We start from the raw sequence: 20,238 nt of genomic DNA on the forward strand, positions 1-20,238 counted from the left end.
CGGCAGTGCAAAAAAAATTTCCATTCATTTTTTTTCGCCAAAACGTTATTTTTGCATGAAACTTCCAGAAATGGTGTTACTTTTTTGCACGGTTTTTGAAATTTTGAACTGAAAACTTTTTTTGCACGGTACGCATCCCCCGTGCAAAAACAGAATCGGGTGTATTGAGATTGCTCAAAATTTGAGATTGATCTGTTTTGTTTTCGATTCTTGGCGGCATCGTTAGTTAGTGGGCTGCTTAAATTCCTCAAATATGGTTCACCTAGTAAATTTCAAACAGCTGTATCTCAACGAAATCATAACCGATTTAATTTCTTTTGAAAGCGTAATCTTAATCTTGGGCCCTGTTTTGGAGCGTCTAGCTGGGTAGTGCTTCATTTCGTTGCCGGAGAATTTTTTTCTGTTTTGGAGCGTCTTGCTGTGTAGTGCTTCGTGAAGCCCGAGCAGGACAGTTCGGTTTTGCGTCGTCCGATAAATTTTGCTCACGGTTTATGAAGCAAAAACGATAGCCATTAGCCTACCAACCCCGTCATATTTTCGATACCTTTGCGGCCCGTGGTGAACAACTCCATGTTCCCGTTAGAGATGTGTTGGGCACCCAAAATTGTATATATAGGGGAACTTGGGGTAAAATGAACACCCTTAGCATTTTTCATGTTTTCTTGCTTATAAAGCTGTCAGATTATTTTTCAATTGCTCAGAATTGAAGAAGGATGTTTATGCAATGTAACAAGTGGAAATATTGTGATGGAAATAGAATTTTATCAACATTATTATTATTTTGAAAATTGCTTTCCACAGAGTCGATGTTCCAAACATGTGGGTAAAATGAACATGTAACGGAGGTAATATGAACATGTACTTGGGGGTAAAATGAACATACAATGGGGGTAATATGAACATATACTGGGGGTGAATTTAACACATGCTGGTGGTAAAATGAACATGTAGGGGGGGGGGGGTAAAATGAACACCATTCAAATTGAACGGGTTGTGGCATGATTCTCGGCATCTGGTACATGATCAATGCATATTTCATAGATATTCTGAAATCGATGGAACGTTCAGCCACGACCATTTGGATGGCTATCCATTACTGTCTTTGTATTTCCTCCGGAAAACTTTCGGTATCTGATATAAAATCCGGTAGTATTTGTCCTGCCATGGTGTTCATATTACCCCCATCTCGAGTGGTTCATTTTACCTCCAAAGAATCAACTTATTCAAATCATTTGTTCTAAGAATTTAGAAGATAAAAATGCTTCATATTTCCATCTACTTATCATAAATACTTTAAAGTTGCACATCATCAACGCAGTTCAATAGATTTTTGATTATTTTAGTTATAAAAACCTTAAATTCCACGAGTGAAAATTTACATCAAATAAGAAAACGGAGAAGCGTTCTTTGTTTTTGTTTACTTTTACAACTTTTGACAGTTCAAGATCGCGCTAGAGTGATCGAAATAGCTCCTTTATCTGAGGATTAAGGATGGTGCTATGTTTTGCATAGATTAATAGCACATTTACCGTAAAACACTAACCTGTTCATTTTACCCCCCCCTGTTCATTTTACCCACAGTTCCCCTATGATCGTCATTTGCGATTTCCTTCGCTTGTCTGATATAAAAGTTGAATTATCTTGTGTTTTCTTCTTCAGTTTTTTTTTGTACATTGTCCCTTTTGTGTTAGATTGAGGATCCTGGCTATTCAGCAGACGAATACCAACAGAAAATTGATACCAAATCCATGATATGATAATCGAGCTACCACTATCTATCTCTCGGATAAGCGTGCTCCCTAATTTATTATAAGTAATACATAAAATGAATGTCGGCTCTGTAAAGCGTTAAACGCGATTGAGCCTCAAATAAACGAACTTGTGAAAAAGTAGTTTCAAAAGTTCCAAATTGAAGAAATCAGTGACCACCTGAAGGGATTTCTAATGGAAGTTCCTACATCAAGGTCTGTATGGTATTCAGTTAAGATAAATTGTTCGGTGACGCAATTAATCGTTCATAACAATTATACTGTACTGCATACAATTAGCAGTTCGGACTGCTCAAAGGAACGCGAAACAATTATCCGGAAACAGATATTTCCCATGATTGTATCATAAATTGTTGTGTATTTCAATCAACTCGATGTCCAGCTTACATCGGGATTCCCATTCAATCATTTCTCACAGTTCAGTAAAATAGAAACAACGAAATGAGAGTAACGTTATTTACGGTTTTATACCTGCTGAGTGTTGTGTTAATTTTGGTATTGAAAAATTGAGCAAATGCTAACTCTATCACAAGTCTTTAACTAAAATTTGTGTCTTTACTTGCCAGGTTAATACGCTAGAAAATTGCGTCAATTTGAAGAAAAATGTCAGTAGCTAAAAAAACGCCGAATGTATTACACAAATGTTGAAAACATTTTCAGCTGGAGGAAATTCTCAAATGTTGCACAATTGACGATTGGCTACCGGAGCGTAATTTACAAAACTGTACAAACAAGCACAAATTTCAGTTCTCTGAAAGTAGAAAGGGTTTGCAGTTTGTAAAATGATCACTGAACTTTTTATACACCTAATAAATATTGATGTTCTTTCCATTTTGCAGTGCGTAGAGTCGTGTTACTACCGTTCGCTAGGGATAGTTGATGAGTTTGCAGTTAATTTAACCAGACTGCACGAGATCAACCGTAATCGAAAGCAGTACGAACAAGAAACCATAGATCAAGCTGCTTACACTTGTAACTATGAGAAATATGAGGAAATCATAGACAGACTGATGTATCATCGAACCGAGTGCAACAGCTATCCGTCACTTTTTGGGGATTGTATTATGAATGAAATTCAAATGAACTGCCATGATAAGTTGTGGAGGAATAGCACGGTTTGTGATCGGTTCAGAGCAAGAAAGTTTTGTTAAAATAAACACACTGCTTAAAAACGTTCAGAAAAAAATATATTTGAAATAAAACTAACAGAAATCGTCACAAACGTAAAAATAATCTCGAGTTAATTCGTGCTTAAGACTAATCGAAAATATGATGAATTAAATTCCTACATTGCATTGTCACAGATAAGCAACACTTAAAAAAAAAATCTCTATTTTGGCGCTTAGTATCACAGTTAGAGGGAGTTCACCGCCAGCTTAATTCGTTCGATATCACGTGCATAGGTGCGGCAGCATCCTCCGATGTAGCGTGCTCCAAGCTCGACCCACTGAGGTACATAATGTTCCAGAGGTACGCAATCCTCTTTGCCTTGCCAGCTGAAACAATGAAAAGGTTGAAAGTAGCATATGAATCTCGTCAGTTTCTTTGAAAATGTTTCATCTTACCCCGTTTCAACGCTGTAGACTTCGCCCGAGTTGGGATACACGATCAACGGGATCCGTTCCTTGGTGGGACGCTTTTCGTTCACCGCGCGGAACAACGGGGTGACGAACTGCGGATGGACACAGTTGACTCCGATGGCCACTAGGTTTTCATTACCGAATAGTTTGGCTTTGTTCCACAGGTTGCTGACAGTGTCGGCAAAATTTTCACCATGAGCGATGTGAGCGTTGTCCTTACACTGGAACGATATCCAGAACCGTACGTGCGGGTAGTCCTCTGTCATCATGTCCAGCATGGCTTCGGCTTCCATCTGACGTAATAATGAAGAAAAATGTAGGTGCAACAAATTAATTACCTATGCATTTCAAATATTTTTCAATATAAACCCGAGCAGGTGGAAAAAGCTGACCAAGATCATATTTTGTTGTTCTAAAATAATTACTGACGATCATTATCAGCTATTGGTTTGGTGAGATAAGAGATAAAAGATCAAAAATAATATTAATAATTAATATGATGAAGTATTAAACAATATCTTATTAAGATATTAAAAGATCAAAACAATATCTGGCAGTTTATTGATTATCAACAAATCAATATCAAAATATGATCTGACAGAAGACTAAGAATAAAAAAAAATCAAAAAGCCGGCAAGTAGGATCAATTCCTCGACCTTAAGATCCATACACAGGGATGCTAACCAATCGGCTATGACTATGAAAAAAGAATGGAAGACTATGGAAATAAGAGCATGATTTCCTTCGCTTTCTGAGAGTACCTTTTGCCCCTAGAGATTGTCCTGACGTCACACTGTTCAGTCCCGCCATTTTGCTGTTGCATGTGTTTTGTTTCATGTCAAAGAACTAATTTTAATCTTGTTAAAATATTTTTAGATGTTGAGTTATAAAAAAAATAAATAAAATAAAGCGCTGAAATTTATAAATTTTTCGAACATCTTTTCAATATCAAATTGAGATAAGCAATCATAATTTGTCCGTTTCGAGATGTGATTTTGATTTTTCAGTCTGCCCGGGAATATTTATCAATATAAAAAAGAGTTTCCAAGAGCATTCCTCCAAGATTTCGTTAAATATTAGTCTAAGCATATACCCAGAAAATTCACAAAAAATCTTGGTTTTCTTTGACATTTCTGAATAATTCTTAATTCCACTCCAGAAATACCTTCTTGCTATGATCCATACCGTTTTGATTACGGACAGCTTCAAATTCCGGACACACTACTTTGTATGGGAAACATTTCACACGAAATGTTTCAATTTTTGTCATTCGAAAGTTCTCACTTTCAGAGCTCATTTTAATAATCATTTTTAACCGATATCTATCAAAATATATAATGCCGAACTGCCTTAGGCGTCTATTTCATGGTTTGACGATTTCAATTGAATATACGATTTTTCTATCTATGCTTGAAATGAGCTGTCTGGAATTTGAATCAAAATGTCCGGAATATGAGGAAAAAGTGAGGACGCGTCCGGAATAAGAATCATGACAAGTCCACACATTTCTATTTATTTAAAATGATTCATGTTGCGGAATCAAAATCTTCACCCACCATTCGAAAGCTAAGTGTTTTGGAGGCTTGATAACGCGGAGTAATCATACAGAATGATTTATTTTGTATGCTTTCTGATGAATAGTACTTCACTGGGGCCTTAAGTGTCCGTAATATGAATCAAAACGGTAGTTCTCTTAGATATTATTCAAACAATTTTACCGAGGGTTGAAATCAATCAATATTTATTTCAGGAGCTGTGTCTAAAGTTTGTCTACATATTTCAGAGATATTAATACGTCAGCTCATTAAGTAATCTTTGGAGTAATTCTACGAAGTTTTCTTAAGGAATTGTCAGAAAAATCGCCAGAAGAAGTACATGGAGGATTCCCTGGAAGAATGTTCAAGAGTAGAGGAACCTCTGATGATATCCTAACAATAATTGGATGAACAAAAATATGCTAACAGTCAAAACTTTAGTGAATTACTCAAGAGATTTACAAGCGATTCCCAAGGTTCTCAAGGATTTTGAAAGTTTTTTTAGAAGTCCCCATAAGTCTCACAAGACGTTATCGAAGATTCTAAAGCGAAACTAGTGAACACAGTTATTGCAGAAATATACGAAGAAACCATATGAAGACTCCCTGGAATATTCTTCGTAACTGGAAACATTTCTGAAAAAAACCTGAGTTGAATCCTAAGAACATACTTTAGAGGCACTTTTTATCTATTCGCACCATCTTAGCAGAAACTCAATAAAGAAAATCTACTTTTAGATTCTCTTTATACCTAAGAGGTATTTGTGATGAAATCTTTAGGGAAGTTTAAGAAGAACCCTTAGAAAGCCTATAGTAATCTCAGGAATCCAAAGAAATATGTGAATGAATGCCCATGTTCTTTAACTAATCTCTTGAAAAATTTCAGAGAAATAACTCTGACAGGAATCTCTCCATCTGGGTGGTATATCTGCTAAAGAAATACCTAGACAAATTATTCCAGACAACATTTTTCTAGTGCATTAGGAAGCTGTACGGATTTCTGGAGAAAGTGCTGCAGGAATCTTGAAAATAGTTCTGAAGGGAGAGGAGAGATAATTACAAGTATTCATAGCAAAACTATTGAAACAACCTGAAGGGAATTTCTTGAAAACAAAACCTTGAAACAAATCTACAACATTCAACTAGAACAATCTTCGAGAGATTTTCATGAGAAAGATGCGTAAACTGCACCAGGCATAATTCAGAAGAGAGAATTCTTTGGACGAACATTAGGTCAATTTCTTGGAGAAATCCCTGTAGAAAATTTAGTAATAATCACTGGAGAAATTCAAAGCAGGATTCATCAAGAAGCTTTTGAAAAAAATCCTAGAATCTGTGGAATATTTTCTTCAACAAAAAATCATTTAAAAATTAAGGAATACCTAGAAAAATTAGCAGCAATATCCAGAAAAAAAATCGAAAAAATTCTTGGAGGAATGGATCCTGTGGCAAAGGAATGGAGGAATGAAAACTCTGGTAAATCTTTGCCATTACTCCTGGAAGGATTCATGATGGCTTCCCAGGTTAGTTCCTTAAATTTGTTTGATAAATTTCTGGAACGTATGGAGTATCCCCAACATGAACTCTTGGAGTGGTTCTTGGATAAATCTTTGGAGATTTTTTAAGAGGTATCACTGGAAATTTCTCTTAAGAAATTATCTATATGAATTCGTAGATAGCCTTGAAGTAGTACATGGATAAACTCTTGAAGGAATTCCTAAAAAAAATCTGAATGAATGCATTAATTGAGGAATCTCTGAAAGCGTGTTTCAGATTTTGGAAAAATATTGCTGTAATTGTTGGAGATATTCCAGGAAAAGTTTCTTGTTATAGTTATTTCCTACAACCATTGTTGGAGGGATTCTTTGATGAACCTCAAGAGGTTTCAAGAAAGAATACGTCGAGAAACCCAATCAGGAACACCGACAAAAAATATATTCGGAGAAATTACAAAATACATTCATAGGAATATCCTTGTGAAACTTGAAAGAATTTTTTTAAAAGAATTTATGACACAAAATGTTTAGAAAAAATCTTAGATAGTTTTTGAAACAATTCATAAAGAAATCATTGCTAGGATCTCAAAAATATCCTGATGAATGAATCATCATAATTCTATGGAAAAAGTTACTGGGAATAGAACTAATAAGATTTATGTAGGAGGTTCATATAGCATAGCATAGCATAGCATAGCATAGGCTGACTGTACATGTAAATGGTTGCTACTCCGTGATTGATCGAACTGGTATAAATTTCACTTCGATCCAAATGAATTGGAGTTTCCGCATACTCTCGAAGTGCATATTATTGATCAATAGCGGCGCCGATCATTGCTTCTAGAGATCGAGAATAACTCCACATCTCCACAATCACCACGGAAAGGGTGTTTATTAGTAAGGAAGGAAAAAGATCTGGGAGTCACCTTTGAATGGTGATTGATAAAGAAGAAAAATACGAATTTGATTAAAAATATTTTTGAAGATGAAAAAAATACGTCGACATTCAAAATATCGAACTATTTAAAGCTATGTGTAATAAAATTATATATAACAAGAATAAGGTTTTATGCCGACACCTAAAATGACGAACCATGCAAAGTTTGTTCGAAAAATACATAAACGAAGTTATTATTATCAAATTCATTGATCAGTTGACGTCTCTGAATCTGCCTGGCTTCATAAAATTTTTAACAGATACATTTTTGCACTCGCACGTTCAAAAATCTAGAGCAAAATGTTTTGAATTTTGCTCTTTTTCCATATTTTGCTCTTTTTCCATATTTTGCTCTTCAAATATGAGGCTGCGTTCTTTTACATGTTCAAGTTTTTAACATACACACAGTTTTTTGCGCTCTATTTTTACCGTACCGTGAAGACCTGTGTAAAAACTGATGTGAAGGCTTCTATGCAGGTCACTGCAGGTTTCATGAAAATTTCTGCCGTAACTTCTTGAAATTCGTCTTTGGAGATTTTTGTAGAGAATTCTGTGGAAACTTGTGGATTCTGTGAAGCTCTCAGAGGATTGTTCAGTGAATATTTCTGTACAGATTTTCGAAAACTTCGGTGAAGATCTCTATTGGCACTTCTCTGGGGTTCTCTATGACGAATTCTATCTGGAATTGGTCAAAAATGAGAAATCGTGCTCGATAATCTTCGATTTGTAATAAATTTTACACATGTTTTCAGTATGATAATGTATGGGTATTCCATAGATCAATCGATCATTTTGATTTACGAATGACACTATATAAATACAATTTAATGATAGAACAAGAATCTTGAAAATATTTAGCAATTCTCGCTGAAACCAGGCCGCCATCGGTACCCATCTTTAGAATTCCAATTTTATGTCACTGATCGCTAGTTTTTGATAAAACTTAAGGGTGGTCCTTTCTGTTTTCTCAAATTGGTGGACCCCTCGTACCCCTGGCGTACGAGCAATGTCATTACCGTTTCGATTCATATTTAAAATACTTAAGACTCATAGTGACATTAAAAGCATTACGATAAAGATGAATCAAAGCCATAACTCAAATTTTCAAAAGCACAAATCTGAAGAACTAAGCATCGCTTGGTGCTGAAAAATTTATCACCAGTGCCGATCAATCAAATTTTCAGAGCGATTTTCAGAAATCATTAAAATCTATAGGTCCAGGTCTAGTGAAATCTCCTTACAAAACTCTGGAAGTTGAAAATTGAGACAAAACAGTAATAATTACGTCAGAAACTCTCGACAGAACTTCCATCAATTTCCTTAACATAACATTCTAAAATTTCGTTAGTAATCACGTCACATATCAATGCTGGAATCTCTCTTCTCAACTGAGAAATGTAAACTGATTCCGAAAGAAATCTTCAAAAATTCTAAATGTATGTACTTTTACAAGAAACATTTTCACTTATAATTCCAATAGAAATTAATTGTCCTACAAAAATCCAGAAATGTTTAGTGTACAAGAAATTTTAACTGTATTTCAAGATCAACATCACTTCTCACCTTACAAGGAATAGTCTCGATTCCCAGTACATCCACTCCAGCCTCCAAGCAAGCATCGATTCGTGCACGGTGCCACTTCTGAATCGTATCCACCGTCACGTAGTCCGCGTATTCACCAGTATACTCCGAACCGTCGTGCAAATGAGCTCCGTAGGGACCAACCGAAGCCACCACCAGCGGAACCCGACGCACTTCGTTATCGGCCATGTACTTGGTACGGGCCATCTGTGCCAGCTTGACCGTTGCCTTGATCAACTGCAGGCTGCCGGTTTCGCTGAGATCCAGATACTCCATGTAACCCTCAATGCTGGCCTGGTAGGTGTTGGTCATGATGCACTCGGCTCCGGCTTCTAAGAAGTCCAAATGTGTTTTGAACACCGCGTTCGGATTGGTTGCGTTGAACCGAGCACTCCACAGTGGATCGCCGTCGATGTGCTTCCCAACGTGAACCGACAGCTGAGTTGCAAATCCTCCGTCCAGAACTGTAACGCGATCCATCTCGTGCGGTGGGTGAAGCTTTCTGCTGCAGGTTCGAACAAAGACTGAAAGTAAACGATGGGATGGTTAAGGATTTATAATAAATAGAAATCATTATCAGATGACGCTACGCTCGGTGGATGCTGAGAGTGTTAGACAAGCAGTGTAGGCAATGATTGGGGGTCTGATGGAGGCAGTTATAAACTCTTATCAACGATGAGCATAATAGACCCTGACCGGATCAATAGCTGATTTGCACAAGACGGTTGAATTAGTCTACCCGAGGGTGGCTTATCAGCTGTTATTTGCTAGTTGGAACAACCAAGGAGCGTCGTCAATGATGCCATGAAGTAACGAAAGGAATAATATTGATACTAACTGTTTTGAACCACCTGCAGAGACGTATTCATGCAGTAATAGGTAGACTATCAGGATTCAAAGGAATGCATCTTGGCATTACACTAAGTATGAATTCATTTGAAATAATGCTTAAATGTAATATTTTCACTTCTCAATTGAGCACTTGCTCAATTAGTAGTTGCGAGCTTGTTTTGTCAACGTTAACCTTCTAGTATTCGTATATTTATTATCGTCTGGCAAGCACAACGTTCTAGATCCAGGTAAATTGCGGACCACTGCTTTTCGAAACGAACGATTCGTCATGAACGACCGTATATGAAATCATTCTCAAGTTAGAAACGTAGAGTGACCTTGTTGCTTATTTCCAAATGATCGAGACCTGGAACACCGATCAAGTCCTAATAAAAAAAAGTTGATTTTTCTGAATTCAAAGTCCATCCGTTATTTCACACTCGTTCAAATGCGTGTACCGATCGACGAGTAGGTACAAGTGAAACCATAGGTCATAGAAAGCGTTTCTGCAGAGATAACCCCAAGGAGGACCAATCAAGCAACGACTGGTTACTTTTGTCTCATGGCGGTGTTCTACATGGGTTCACGACGTGATGATGTAGGTCAACGACTTATTCTAGCCGGACTGTTCTCTGTACAGTTCTTTGATAATCACTTTGGCAAATGTATATTTTCAATGTTATTTTAATTTTGGTAACGTCCTTGCTTAATCAATTGAGTGATGGAAGGTTATCGTATCAAATAAGTTCATTTATACCGGTTTGAAGCGCTTTTTGAGTTGAACGTACAAGTGATTGAGCTTGGTTATCTTGTACTAAGCAATTCAACCAAAAAATAATAATGAACGCCTTAAGTAGAATCAAACCAATGTAGCTTGTTTTAAACTCATTCCATAAGTAAGTTCGATGATAATATTGATCAATATCTATTGTCGCCCAAAATTAGTGAACCTTGAATTATGCTAATGTACATATCAAGTGTTCGCAAGTGGTGAGCTTTGACGCAGCTGGGATCTTAAGTTGAAACGTAACTTCAATGATTGTTGTACCTTGCATATCAGTTGTGATTTATGTGCTATCATTTGAGTGGACATATTTTTTTCTGTTTTGCGGGTAGCTCATGAACCTGTCCACTTAGAAAAATTGCGTCTTTTGCAAAGTTGTTAAGTACGTAAAGGACTATCATTGTTCGAGCTAGTTGATTCAAAATGTTGCCACAAGGCAGTACTAGTGAGCATGAAACTTTTGTTTTGCAGATTTAAAACATTTGTTTTGACCACTAAAAAATATGACGTCTTCGACAAAGTTGTTCAGTTGTTCAGAGTATATTATTATTTTTGCCAAAATGTCGAAATTTTGACAACAGGTGACACTAGTGAATTGGGTAAATGGCTGGGCATAACGTACTATTGGTACCTCGCGCACCCGAAGGAATAACATAGACCCAACTGTGCGGTCTTTAGCCTCCTGCCCAGCAACTCTTATCCATACCTCCTCGTGGTACTGGCCGGGGTACAAGTAACCTTAGGGAAGATCGGGTAACCAACCCCGGTGGGAACTTTGGTCGTATACTGACAGGTTTTTTTTTTTATTTCTTTATTAGTATCATTCCAAACATTACATTCATTTCTTATATCTAGGTGTTCTGTGTTATTAAACAACACTATCATCCTTATTTGGTAAAACAAATTTAAGATTTTTTAAATATTTTGTTACATTTCATTTGCCGTAGCAGTTCAGTTTTTTTACAGGTGAGTTGATTTCACCTGCTTATAAGAGAAAAAAACGCTTTGAATATACTTAACCTAACTTAACCTAAACATATAACGCATTAATCGTGGCAATAGAAGATTGTAACGATTTTTGCCTGAAATTATTTATTATTTTATTTGACATTTGTTCCAATGTTTCAACATTGGATATTCTTTGTAACTCATTGGTACTATACCAGGGAGGAAGCCTCAGAATCATTTTCAAAATTTTATTTTGAATTCTCTGCAGAGCTTTCTTCCTAGTATTACAACAGCTAGTTCATATTGGTACAGCATACAACATGGCTGGCCTGAAAATTTGTTTGAATATCAAAAGCTTGTTCTTAAGACAAAGTTTTGATTTTCTATTAATAAGGGGATAGAGACATTTTACATATTTGTTACATTTGGCTTGAATGCCCTCAATGTGATTTTTGAAAGTTAAATTCTTATCTAGCATGAGCCCTAGATACTTAACTTCATCTGACAAATTTATTGGAACCCCTCTCATCGTGACAACATGTCTACTTGAAGGTTTCAAATTGGTTTATGTGGAAATATTATTAGTTGAGTTTTGGAAGCATTAGGAAAAATCTTCCATTTTTGCAAGTATGAAGAAAAAATATCCAAACTTTTTTGCAATCGACTACAAATGACACGCAGGCTTCGTCCTTTGGCGGAGAAGCCTGTGTCATCCGCAAACAATGATTTTTGACATCCCTGAGGTAACTCAGGTAAGTCAAATGTGAAAATATTGTATAATATTGGTCCCAAAATGCTGCCTTGAGGAACACCAGCTCTTACAGGAAGTCTTTCAGATCTGGAGTTCTGATAATTAACCTGAAGTGTACGATTTGACAGATAACTTTGAATTATTCTAACAATGTATGTTGGAAAATTAAAGTTTTTCAATTTTACAATCAAACCTTCATGCCAAACACTGTCGAATGCTTTTTCTATGTCTAGAAGAGCAAGACCAGTAGAATAGCCTTCAGATTTGTTGGAATGGATCAAATTTGTTACACGTAAAAGTTGATGAGTGGTAGAATGTCCATGGTGGAATCCAAACTGTTCATTGGCAAAAATTGAACTTTCGTTGATGTGGGCTATCATTCTGTTCAAAATAACCTTTTCAAAAAGTTTACTGATGGAGGAAAGCAAACTGATTGGACGATAGCTAGAAGCTTCAGCAGGATTTTTATCTGGTTTTAAAATTGGAACAACCTTAGCATTTTTCCATTTGTCAGGAAAATATGCTAAATGAAAACATTTGTTAAATATATCAACTAAGAATGATAAGCTCCTTTCTGGAAGTTTCTTGATGAGGATGTAGAAAATTCCATCATCGCCAGGAGCTTTCATATTTTTGAATTTTTTAATAATAGTTCTCACTTCTTCCAAATCAGTCTCCCAGGCATTTTCGAAAACGTTCTCTTGATTGAGAATATTTTCGAAGTCCTGAGTAACTTGATTTTCAATTGGACTAGTAGGTCTTAAATTAAAATTGTGCGCACTTTCAAACTGCATAGCAAGTTTTTGAGCTTTTTCGCAATTAGTTAGTAATAATTTGTTTTCCTCTTTCAATGCCGGTATTGGCTTCTGAGGTTTTTTTCAAGATTTTAGATAATTTCCAAAAGGGCTTAGAGCCAGGGTCCAATTGAGAAATTGTATTTTCAAAATTTTTGTTTATTAATTGAGCAAAACGTTTCTTGATTTCTTTCTGCAAATCCTGCCATATAATTTTCATAGCAGGATCGCGAGTGCGTTGAAATTGCTTTCTCCTCACGTTTTTAAGACGGATCAAGAGTTTAAGATCAACGTCTATAATCACGGATTCAAATTTTACTTCACATTTTGGAATTGCAATGTTCCTGGCTTCAACAATGGAATTTGTTAAAGTTTCAAGAGCATTGTCAATATCAAGTTTAGTTTTTAAAGAAATGTCAACATCAAGATTAAAGTCAACATACGTTTCATTTATTCCAGTCGGCTCGTAAATAATTGAAAGTGGAGCTGATAGGATTGAGAATCGCTTCTTGGGATATTTGAAATGTAACAGGGACATGATCAGAATCAAAATCAGCATGAGTAATCAGTTGGCTACAAAGATGACTAGAGTCGGTTAAGACCAAATCAATCGTAGATGGATTTCTAGAAGAGGAAAAACATGTAGGGCTATCAGGTTACACGCAGCTCGAATGCGAGTACGACAGCTGCCCAAGCCACGACGTCAAAATCATCATAGGAGATCTAAACGCTCAGGTTGACAAGGAGGAGGAGTTCAGACCGACTATTGGAAAGTTCAGCGCCCACCGGCTGACGAACGAAAACGGCTTACGACTAATTGATTTCGCCGCCTTCAAGAATATTCGTAGCACTTACTTCCAACACAGCCTTCCATACCGATACACCTGGAGACCACCACAGCAGACAGAATCACAAATCGACCACGTTCTGATTGATAGACGGCACTTCTTTGGCATTACCGACGTCAGGACCTATCGTGGTGCTAACACCGACTCTGACCACTATCTGGTGATTGTTGAACTGCGCCCAAAACTCTCGGTCATTAACAACGGTATGACCTAGAGCGGCTTAAGCAACCGGATGTCGCAACGCAACTGCATACGCGCAGCACCTCGAGGCTGCATTACCGGAAGAGGATGAGCTGGATGAAGCCCCTCTTGACAACTGCTGGAGAACAGTTAAAGCAGCAGGAGAAGAATGCGGGGTGGTCATGCTGCGGCAAGGGACCCGACAGAACGTGGAACCTTTTCCGGGAGAAAAAACGCCGCCTGGAGGAGGCGAAGTGCGAGGAGATGGAACAGCTATGCCGGTCTAAAAAAACACGTAAGTACTAACAGAAGCTCAAAGCATCCCGCAACGGCTTCGTGCCGCGAGCCGAGATGTGCAGGGATAAGGATGGGAGCATCTTAACGGACGAGCGTGAGGTGATCGCAAGGTGGAAGCCGCACTTCGACGAACACCTGAATGGCGCTGATAGCATAGGCGGTTGGAACAACGGAGGAAATGCCTTCGTCAGTACTGCGGACGATGGAAATCAACCAATTTGAGGGAGGTTAAGCCACTAGATTACTAGAGTATCTTTGTAGCCTATTAGTTACTCATGCCGATTTTGGTTTTGATCATGTCCCTGTTACATTTCAAATATCCCATGAAGCGATTCACAATCCTATCAGCTCCACTTTCAATTATTTTCGAGCCGACTGGAATATATATGAAACGTATATTGACTCTAATCTTGATGTTAACATTTCTTTACAAACAAAACTTGATGTTGACAATGCTCTTGAAACTTTAACAAATTAGGATGATAGTGTTGTCTAATAACACAGAACACCTAGATGTAAGAAATTAATACAATGTTTGGAATGATACTAATAAAGAAATTAAAAAAAAAGGACGAGTACAGTTTTCTCGGGAAGCTCATGAGACTGATAAGAGCGACGATGGAAGATTTGCAAGGTTGTGTGAAGGTTTCAGGCGAACATTCCAGCTCGTTTGCATCCCGCCATGGACTACGACAAAGTGATGGACTTTCGTGCCTGTTATTTAATATTGCGCTAGAAGGTGTTATGGAGGCCCAGATAGCCGTAGCGGTAAACGCGCAGCTATTCAGCAAGACCAAGCTGAGGGTCGTGGGTTCGAATCCCACCGGTCGAGGATCTTTTCGGGTTGGAAATTTTCTCGACTTCCCAGGGCATAGAGTATCTTCGTACCTGCCACACGATATACGAATGCAAAAATGGTCATTGGCATAGTAAGCTCTCAGTTAATAACTGTGGAAGTGCTCATAAGAACACTAAGCTGAGAAGCAGGCTCTGTCCCAGTAGGGACGTAACGCCAGAAAGAAGAAGAAGAAGAAGTGTTATGCGGAGAGCCGGTCTTAACAACCGTGTACGACTTTTACCAGATCCAGTCAATTTGTTTGCTTTGCGGATGACATGGTCATTGTTGGCCGAAGATTTAAAAGTGGCAGAACATTTTAAAAGTTTAATGCGACCAAGACAAAGTACATGCTAGTTGGTGAGACTGAGCGCGACAGGGCTCGCCTAGGTAGCAGTGCTACGATAGACGGGGATACGTTCGAGGTGGTCGACGAGCTGGTCTACCTTGGATCCTTAATAACGGTGGACAATGAAGTTAGCCGTAAAATGCGGAGGCGCATCATCAGTGGAAGTCGGGCCTACTATGGCCTCTACAAGAAACTGCGGTCAAAAAGATTCAAACCCGCACCAAATGTACCAATTACAAAACTCTTATAAGGCCGTTAGTCCTCTACGAGCATGAAACGTGGACGATGCTCGAGGAGGACCTGCAAGCTCTTGGAGTCTTCGAACGTGGCGAAGGCGTGGAGCGCAGCGAGCTAGGTGGGCGGATCAAATGCGTATCGATTTGGCGAGCATGGGGCAGAACCGAGGATGGAGAGATGCGGCCACGAACCGAATTTTGTAGCGTGAAATTGTTAATTCAGTGTTATCTGTTCAGATGTTAACTAAATAAATGAATGTGACGCTAGTGAACATGAAAATTGTGTTTTGCAAATACAGATAGCCCTTGACCAACTGAACAAATTTGCCGAAGACGCCATCTTTATAATTGATCAGGCTTCAAAAATATCTGCAAAACAAAAGTTTCATGGTCACTAGTGCCACCTGGTGGCAGAGTTTGGCATAAACTAGCTCGAACAATGATAGCCATTCACTCACTAAATAACTTTGCCGAAATTGTCATCTATCTAAGTGGTCAGGCTTCTGAGATGTTCTCAAAACAAAAAAAAATCATACTCGATAGCGCCACCTGGTGGTGGAACCCCATATCTGAGGGACTACCGTATGTCAGCCCTTGAGTTACTTGAAATGTTTACCGAAGACTTACAAGTCATCAGGATATAGAGATACAAGAAGGTAGCCCTTGATCTCCTAAACAATGTTGTCGAAGATGATTCTTCTATATTTATTCTAGATCACGAGGTATTTCATGTTGAACAATGTACAACGCACGACAATTCGCGAGGTGCCCGAAAGGTTAGTTAGTGTGTTAGAAAGTATTTAAAAAAAGAGAGAATTTCTGGCCAATTTCCCTCATGAGGTGAAATTCAAAGGTGAATGCAGAATGTGAATAGTATCATTACTATAGCGGCTTTTATGGGCCCTTTCTTAACCTTGTGATACTGTCTGCTGCTAAAAATCGAAGCCATGCTGAAGGTATCTGAGTTCGATTACCAAACGGTCCAGAATCTTTTCGGATAATAAATTTCTTTGACTTTCTCAGACATAAAATATCATTTTTCCTGCAACACTATACAATCTATGACAAAAAGTCGAAAGACAAAAGGTCGAAAGAGCATAAGGTCGGAAGACAAAACGTCGTAGAACATAAAAGAAAGGGCAGAAGGTCGAAAATCTATTTTCAAAGAAGGAAAAATTTACCGCCAAGCAAATTGTGTTCGACCTTTTGCCCTTCGACGTTTTGTCTTTCGACCTTTATGGATACGGTTGCAGAAATAGTAACCTTGGTAATGAAAGCTCTCAGTTAATAACTGTGGAAGTGTTGAATATACAGTAAGCTGAAAAGCAAGCTTTAACTCAGTGGAGCGGTAATGCCAAGAAGAAAGATAAAAACAGCGACTTTTCACCTTTGGTTAGATTACAACTAATGGCCGGTACGCTGATCATAATGGCCGGTACGCTGATCATAAGTACTGTGCAAAAGGATAGGACAAGAAACGGTCAAGGAATGATTCCGCTACCGAAATTACTTGAGCTGTACGCTGCTACGAAGTAGAGCTGATTTCATAACGTCGGTAACGCCTGCCGTAGAAATCAAAGGGAGCTGTCACTTTTCCGAACGGAAAAATGTGCCGCTCAATTATTCCGCAAGTAAAAGTGACATTTCGCTCATACTGAATCAGCTGTCAAAATTACTTCGGTAAAAAGGAGAAATTTTACTTGAGTGATTTACGTTTCAGGTCCGTACTTAGCTTAAGTACTGTGCAAAAGGATAGGACAAGAAACGGTCAAGGAATGATTCCGCTACCGAAATTACTTTAGCTGTACGCAGCTGAGAAGTAGAGCTGATTTCATAACGTCGGTAACGCCTGCCATACAAATCAAAGGGAGCTGTCACTTTTCCGAACGGAAAAATGTGGCGCTCAATTATTCCGCAAGTAAAAGTGACATTTCGCTCAAACTGAATCAGCTGTCAAAATTACTTTGGTAAAAAGGAGAAATTTTACTTGAGTGATTTACGTTTCAGGTCCGTATTTGGCTTAACCTTGGAGGGTCCTGGAATGATCTCTGCAGGACATTACACAGCAATCCAAAAGTAGGAGTTATGAAATCGTATTCAGAGAATCAAGAAATGGTGGGAATAGAATTAGTCTCCCAACCTCCTTTCACTCTCTTTCTGAATTAAAATATCATTGACAAACAGAATTGACAGACTTTGTTGCTAGTATGTAAATTTAAATTCATATATCAATTCGTACCAGCTCTTGCTTTGCAAATATGACTAAAAATAAAAACAAACGCCTGAACAATATTCAATCAATTTGATTAATAGTCAACCTACACCCGACGCGTGCACATTGAAATTCAACAATGTCCTTCAGACTAGTGCCGTACCTGGTTATATGTAGCGGTTGCTGGATTACGTGAGGCCATTCAAAGTTGAACGCTTCTGAACACTGATTTGATTAAGAGCTATCAAACTTGAGACTATGCTCAAACAGAGCATCAAAGTCACCTCGTCTTATCACTTGGTTCACTACTGTCTGCACTTTAGTTCAGCTTGTGGACGGCTTTGTCGTTATCAAACACCGAAGATGCGTTGTAAACAAATCGCACATCAATGCATGCATTAGTCCACCCATGAGATATAGTTGAGACAATTACCTAGTTTGTTTATGATGTTTTTAGAACCGCTAGAAAGCCAGTCTGTGATCTACTATGGACAACGTCGAGATTAATTGCAAGTGTAACGCGCACGATCGCTATCGAACATCCGCACCAGTCCACTAATGAACGTTAACTGTTGTTCGAATAGTAGTCTAAGTCTGTTCGTTTGCCACTATTTGATGTTATTTAGTAGCGCAAAAGAGTAAGGTATTGAAAGTGCAGCTGTAGTTGTATTTGGTTTCCTCTTTTTGAAGCTAGCTGACGACTTAGCTAGTTCAAATATTTACACACCCGGTCAAAAGTTTGGGCAATCCTGGATAACTTTAATATTCATATCTCTGTCATTTTGTGATTGATTTTCATTTCGCTATGAATTAAAGTTTGTACGTGATGTAATAGTTTTTTATATACTATCTATAAAAATTGAACATAAGGCTACTAAGTTTTTAAAGCTTGTCTTACAAGATATTTTTTTTCGAAAATATTATCTATTGAATATTCACAGTTTCCTTATACCAGCAGAAGTATATGATAGCTCTGCGTACAATGTAATTTTGCATGAAGTTTGTTAAATAAAGAATTAAAAAGTTGTTAAGTGGTCGACAAAATTACCACGAGTAGTCATGTGAATGGGAAGGGGCAGCTTGGTGACCTACGTGGTTTTGTGGGTTTTCAAGAAAGCATTGCTTTGGTACATAATTGTGTTTTGGGTTTAAAACCTTAATTTTGATTGTGCATGAGCACATTGAAAAAAAAGTTTAATGTTATGCCAAGGACTTCTGACAAATATGTGTACTTTAGCAATAATCTTGATATTTCTCTTAATACAGTCAACTCTCTGTTACTCAATATTTTGCATCCATTCGGTTATAGAACCGTAGATAGAGTAAGTTCTCCATTCCCTTCAATATTGAGTTATGAAGAATTGACTATATACGAACTGTACAATTTCGTCAACATAATTACCAAAAGGTCCTCAGAAAAATCTATACTTAAATTAGAAACGGTTTTCTTTGGTATTTCTCGAATTATCGCATATTCGCGTAACTCTTGAGATGTTATTGAAATAGTTCGCGAAAAAAAATCCTGGGAAATATCCATAAAAAATCACAATGAATATTTATAAGAGAACGGTTTAAAAATTGTTTTCTAGCATCCTTGAAGAAAAATTCGTTACTTTTTGTAGGTTTTTCAAGTAAACCCTTTTTAACTATTTTCTATGACTTTTTTGAAACCTTCAATCATTCATTTTGTTTTAAAAATAATCTTAAGAATTTTAATGAATCCCAAAAGATTCAACGTTTGAATCTCTGAATTGTTTAGTGGAATACCTATAAATAAATGAAATCGAATTTAGTACTGAACCATTCAATTCCACTAAAGTTTGTATCATTCGACAGATATGCGTATTTCGACCTCAACTGTAAGGCCGTCTTCAGCGTCGTGTACTTAGAGAAGAATCGATCCAAGTCAAAACTCGATACTTTTGATTCGATGCCAAGTAAAATTGGAATCGATACTTTTCAATGTGATATCAAGTAGGTATCGAATGAAACTACTGGAATAGAATGAGTTTTTATCTCATTTACGTTTTTGTAGAGCTTGGACCAACCTTTACGCGAAGAGGTTTGAAATTCCTTTTTATTATCGAAAATTTATCGAAATTTTTAGTTTAAATTCATTTAAATGTTGTTAATTAATAATTGGTAAAAATATTTTAAAAAATATTACTAAACTGTTTTTTGTAACAAGAAGTACTCATATGATTCAAGTAAGTATCGATACTATTGTTTCGATCAGGGTTCTGAATTTTCGTATCAATGATGCGAAATCTACGATT

General features: G+C 37.4%; 2 protein-coding genes across 5 annotated transcripts; one reads left to right on the forward strand and one right to left on the reverse strand.

Moving 5' to 3' along the window:
* The first annotated feature begins 2,157 nt into the window (after window positions 1–2,157).
* LOC110676935 lies at window positions 2,158–3,027 on the forward strand. 3 transcript variants are annotated; one of them, XM_021846843.1, is made up of 4 exons: window positions 2,158–2,264; window positions 2,336–2,374; window positions 2,430–2,546; window positions 2,609–3,027. In XM_021846843.1, the coding sequence occupies exons 1-4, from the start codon at window positions 2,211–2,213 to the stop codon at window positions 2,918–2,920; spliced, it is 522 nt and encodes a 173-aa protein (XP_021702535.1). In that variant the 5' UTR covers window positions 2,158–2,210; the 3' UTR covers window positions 2,921–3,027. The 3 variants fall into 3 exon arrangements, 1 of the variants encoding a protein (XP_021702535.1); XR_002500832.1 differs by having other exon boundaries at window positions 2,336–2,542; window positions 2,609–3,021; XR_002500833.1 differs by having other exon boundaries at window positions 2,336–2,535; window positions 2,609–3,021.
* Window positions 2,940–18,550, reverse strand: LOC5565322 (homocysteine S-methyltransferase). 2 transcript variants are annotated; one of them, XM_001649600.2, is made up of 4 exons: window positions 18,396–18,550; window positions 8,880–9,421; window positions 3,335–3,642; window positions 2,940–3,265 (listed from the first exon to the last, which is right to left on the reverse strand). In XM_001649600.2, the coding sequence occupies exons 2-4, from the start codon at window positions 9,375–9,377 to the stop codon at window positions 3,124–3,126; spliced, it is 948 nt and encodes a 315-aa protein (XP_001649650.1). In that variant the 5' UTR covers window positions 9,378–9,421; window positions 18,396–18,550; the 3' UTR covers window positions 2,940–3,123. The 2 variants fall into 2 exon arrangements, with proteins under 2 accessions (XP_001649650.1, XP_021702534.1); XM_021846842.1 differs by having other exon boundaries at window positions 18,126–18,550.
* Between the last annotated feature and the right edge of the window lie 1,688 nt (window positions 18,551–20,238).

This window comes from Aedes aegypti, chromosome 2 (genome assembly GCF_002204515.2).
Source record: "Aedes aegypti strain LVP_AGWG chromosome 2, AaegL5.0 Primary Assembly, whole genome shotgun sequence".
Lineage (NCBI taxonomy): Eukaryota > Metazoa > Arthropoda > Insecta > Diptera > Culicidae > Aedes > Aedes aegypti.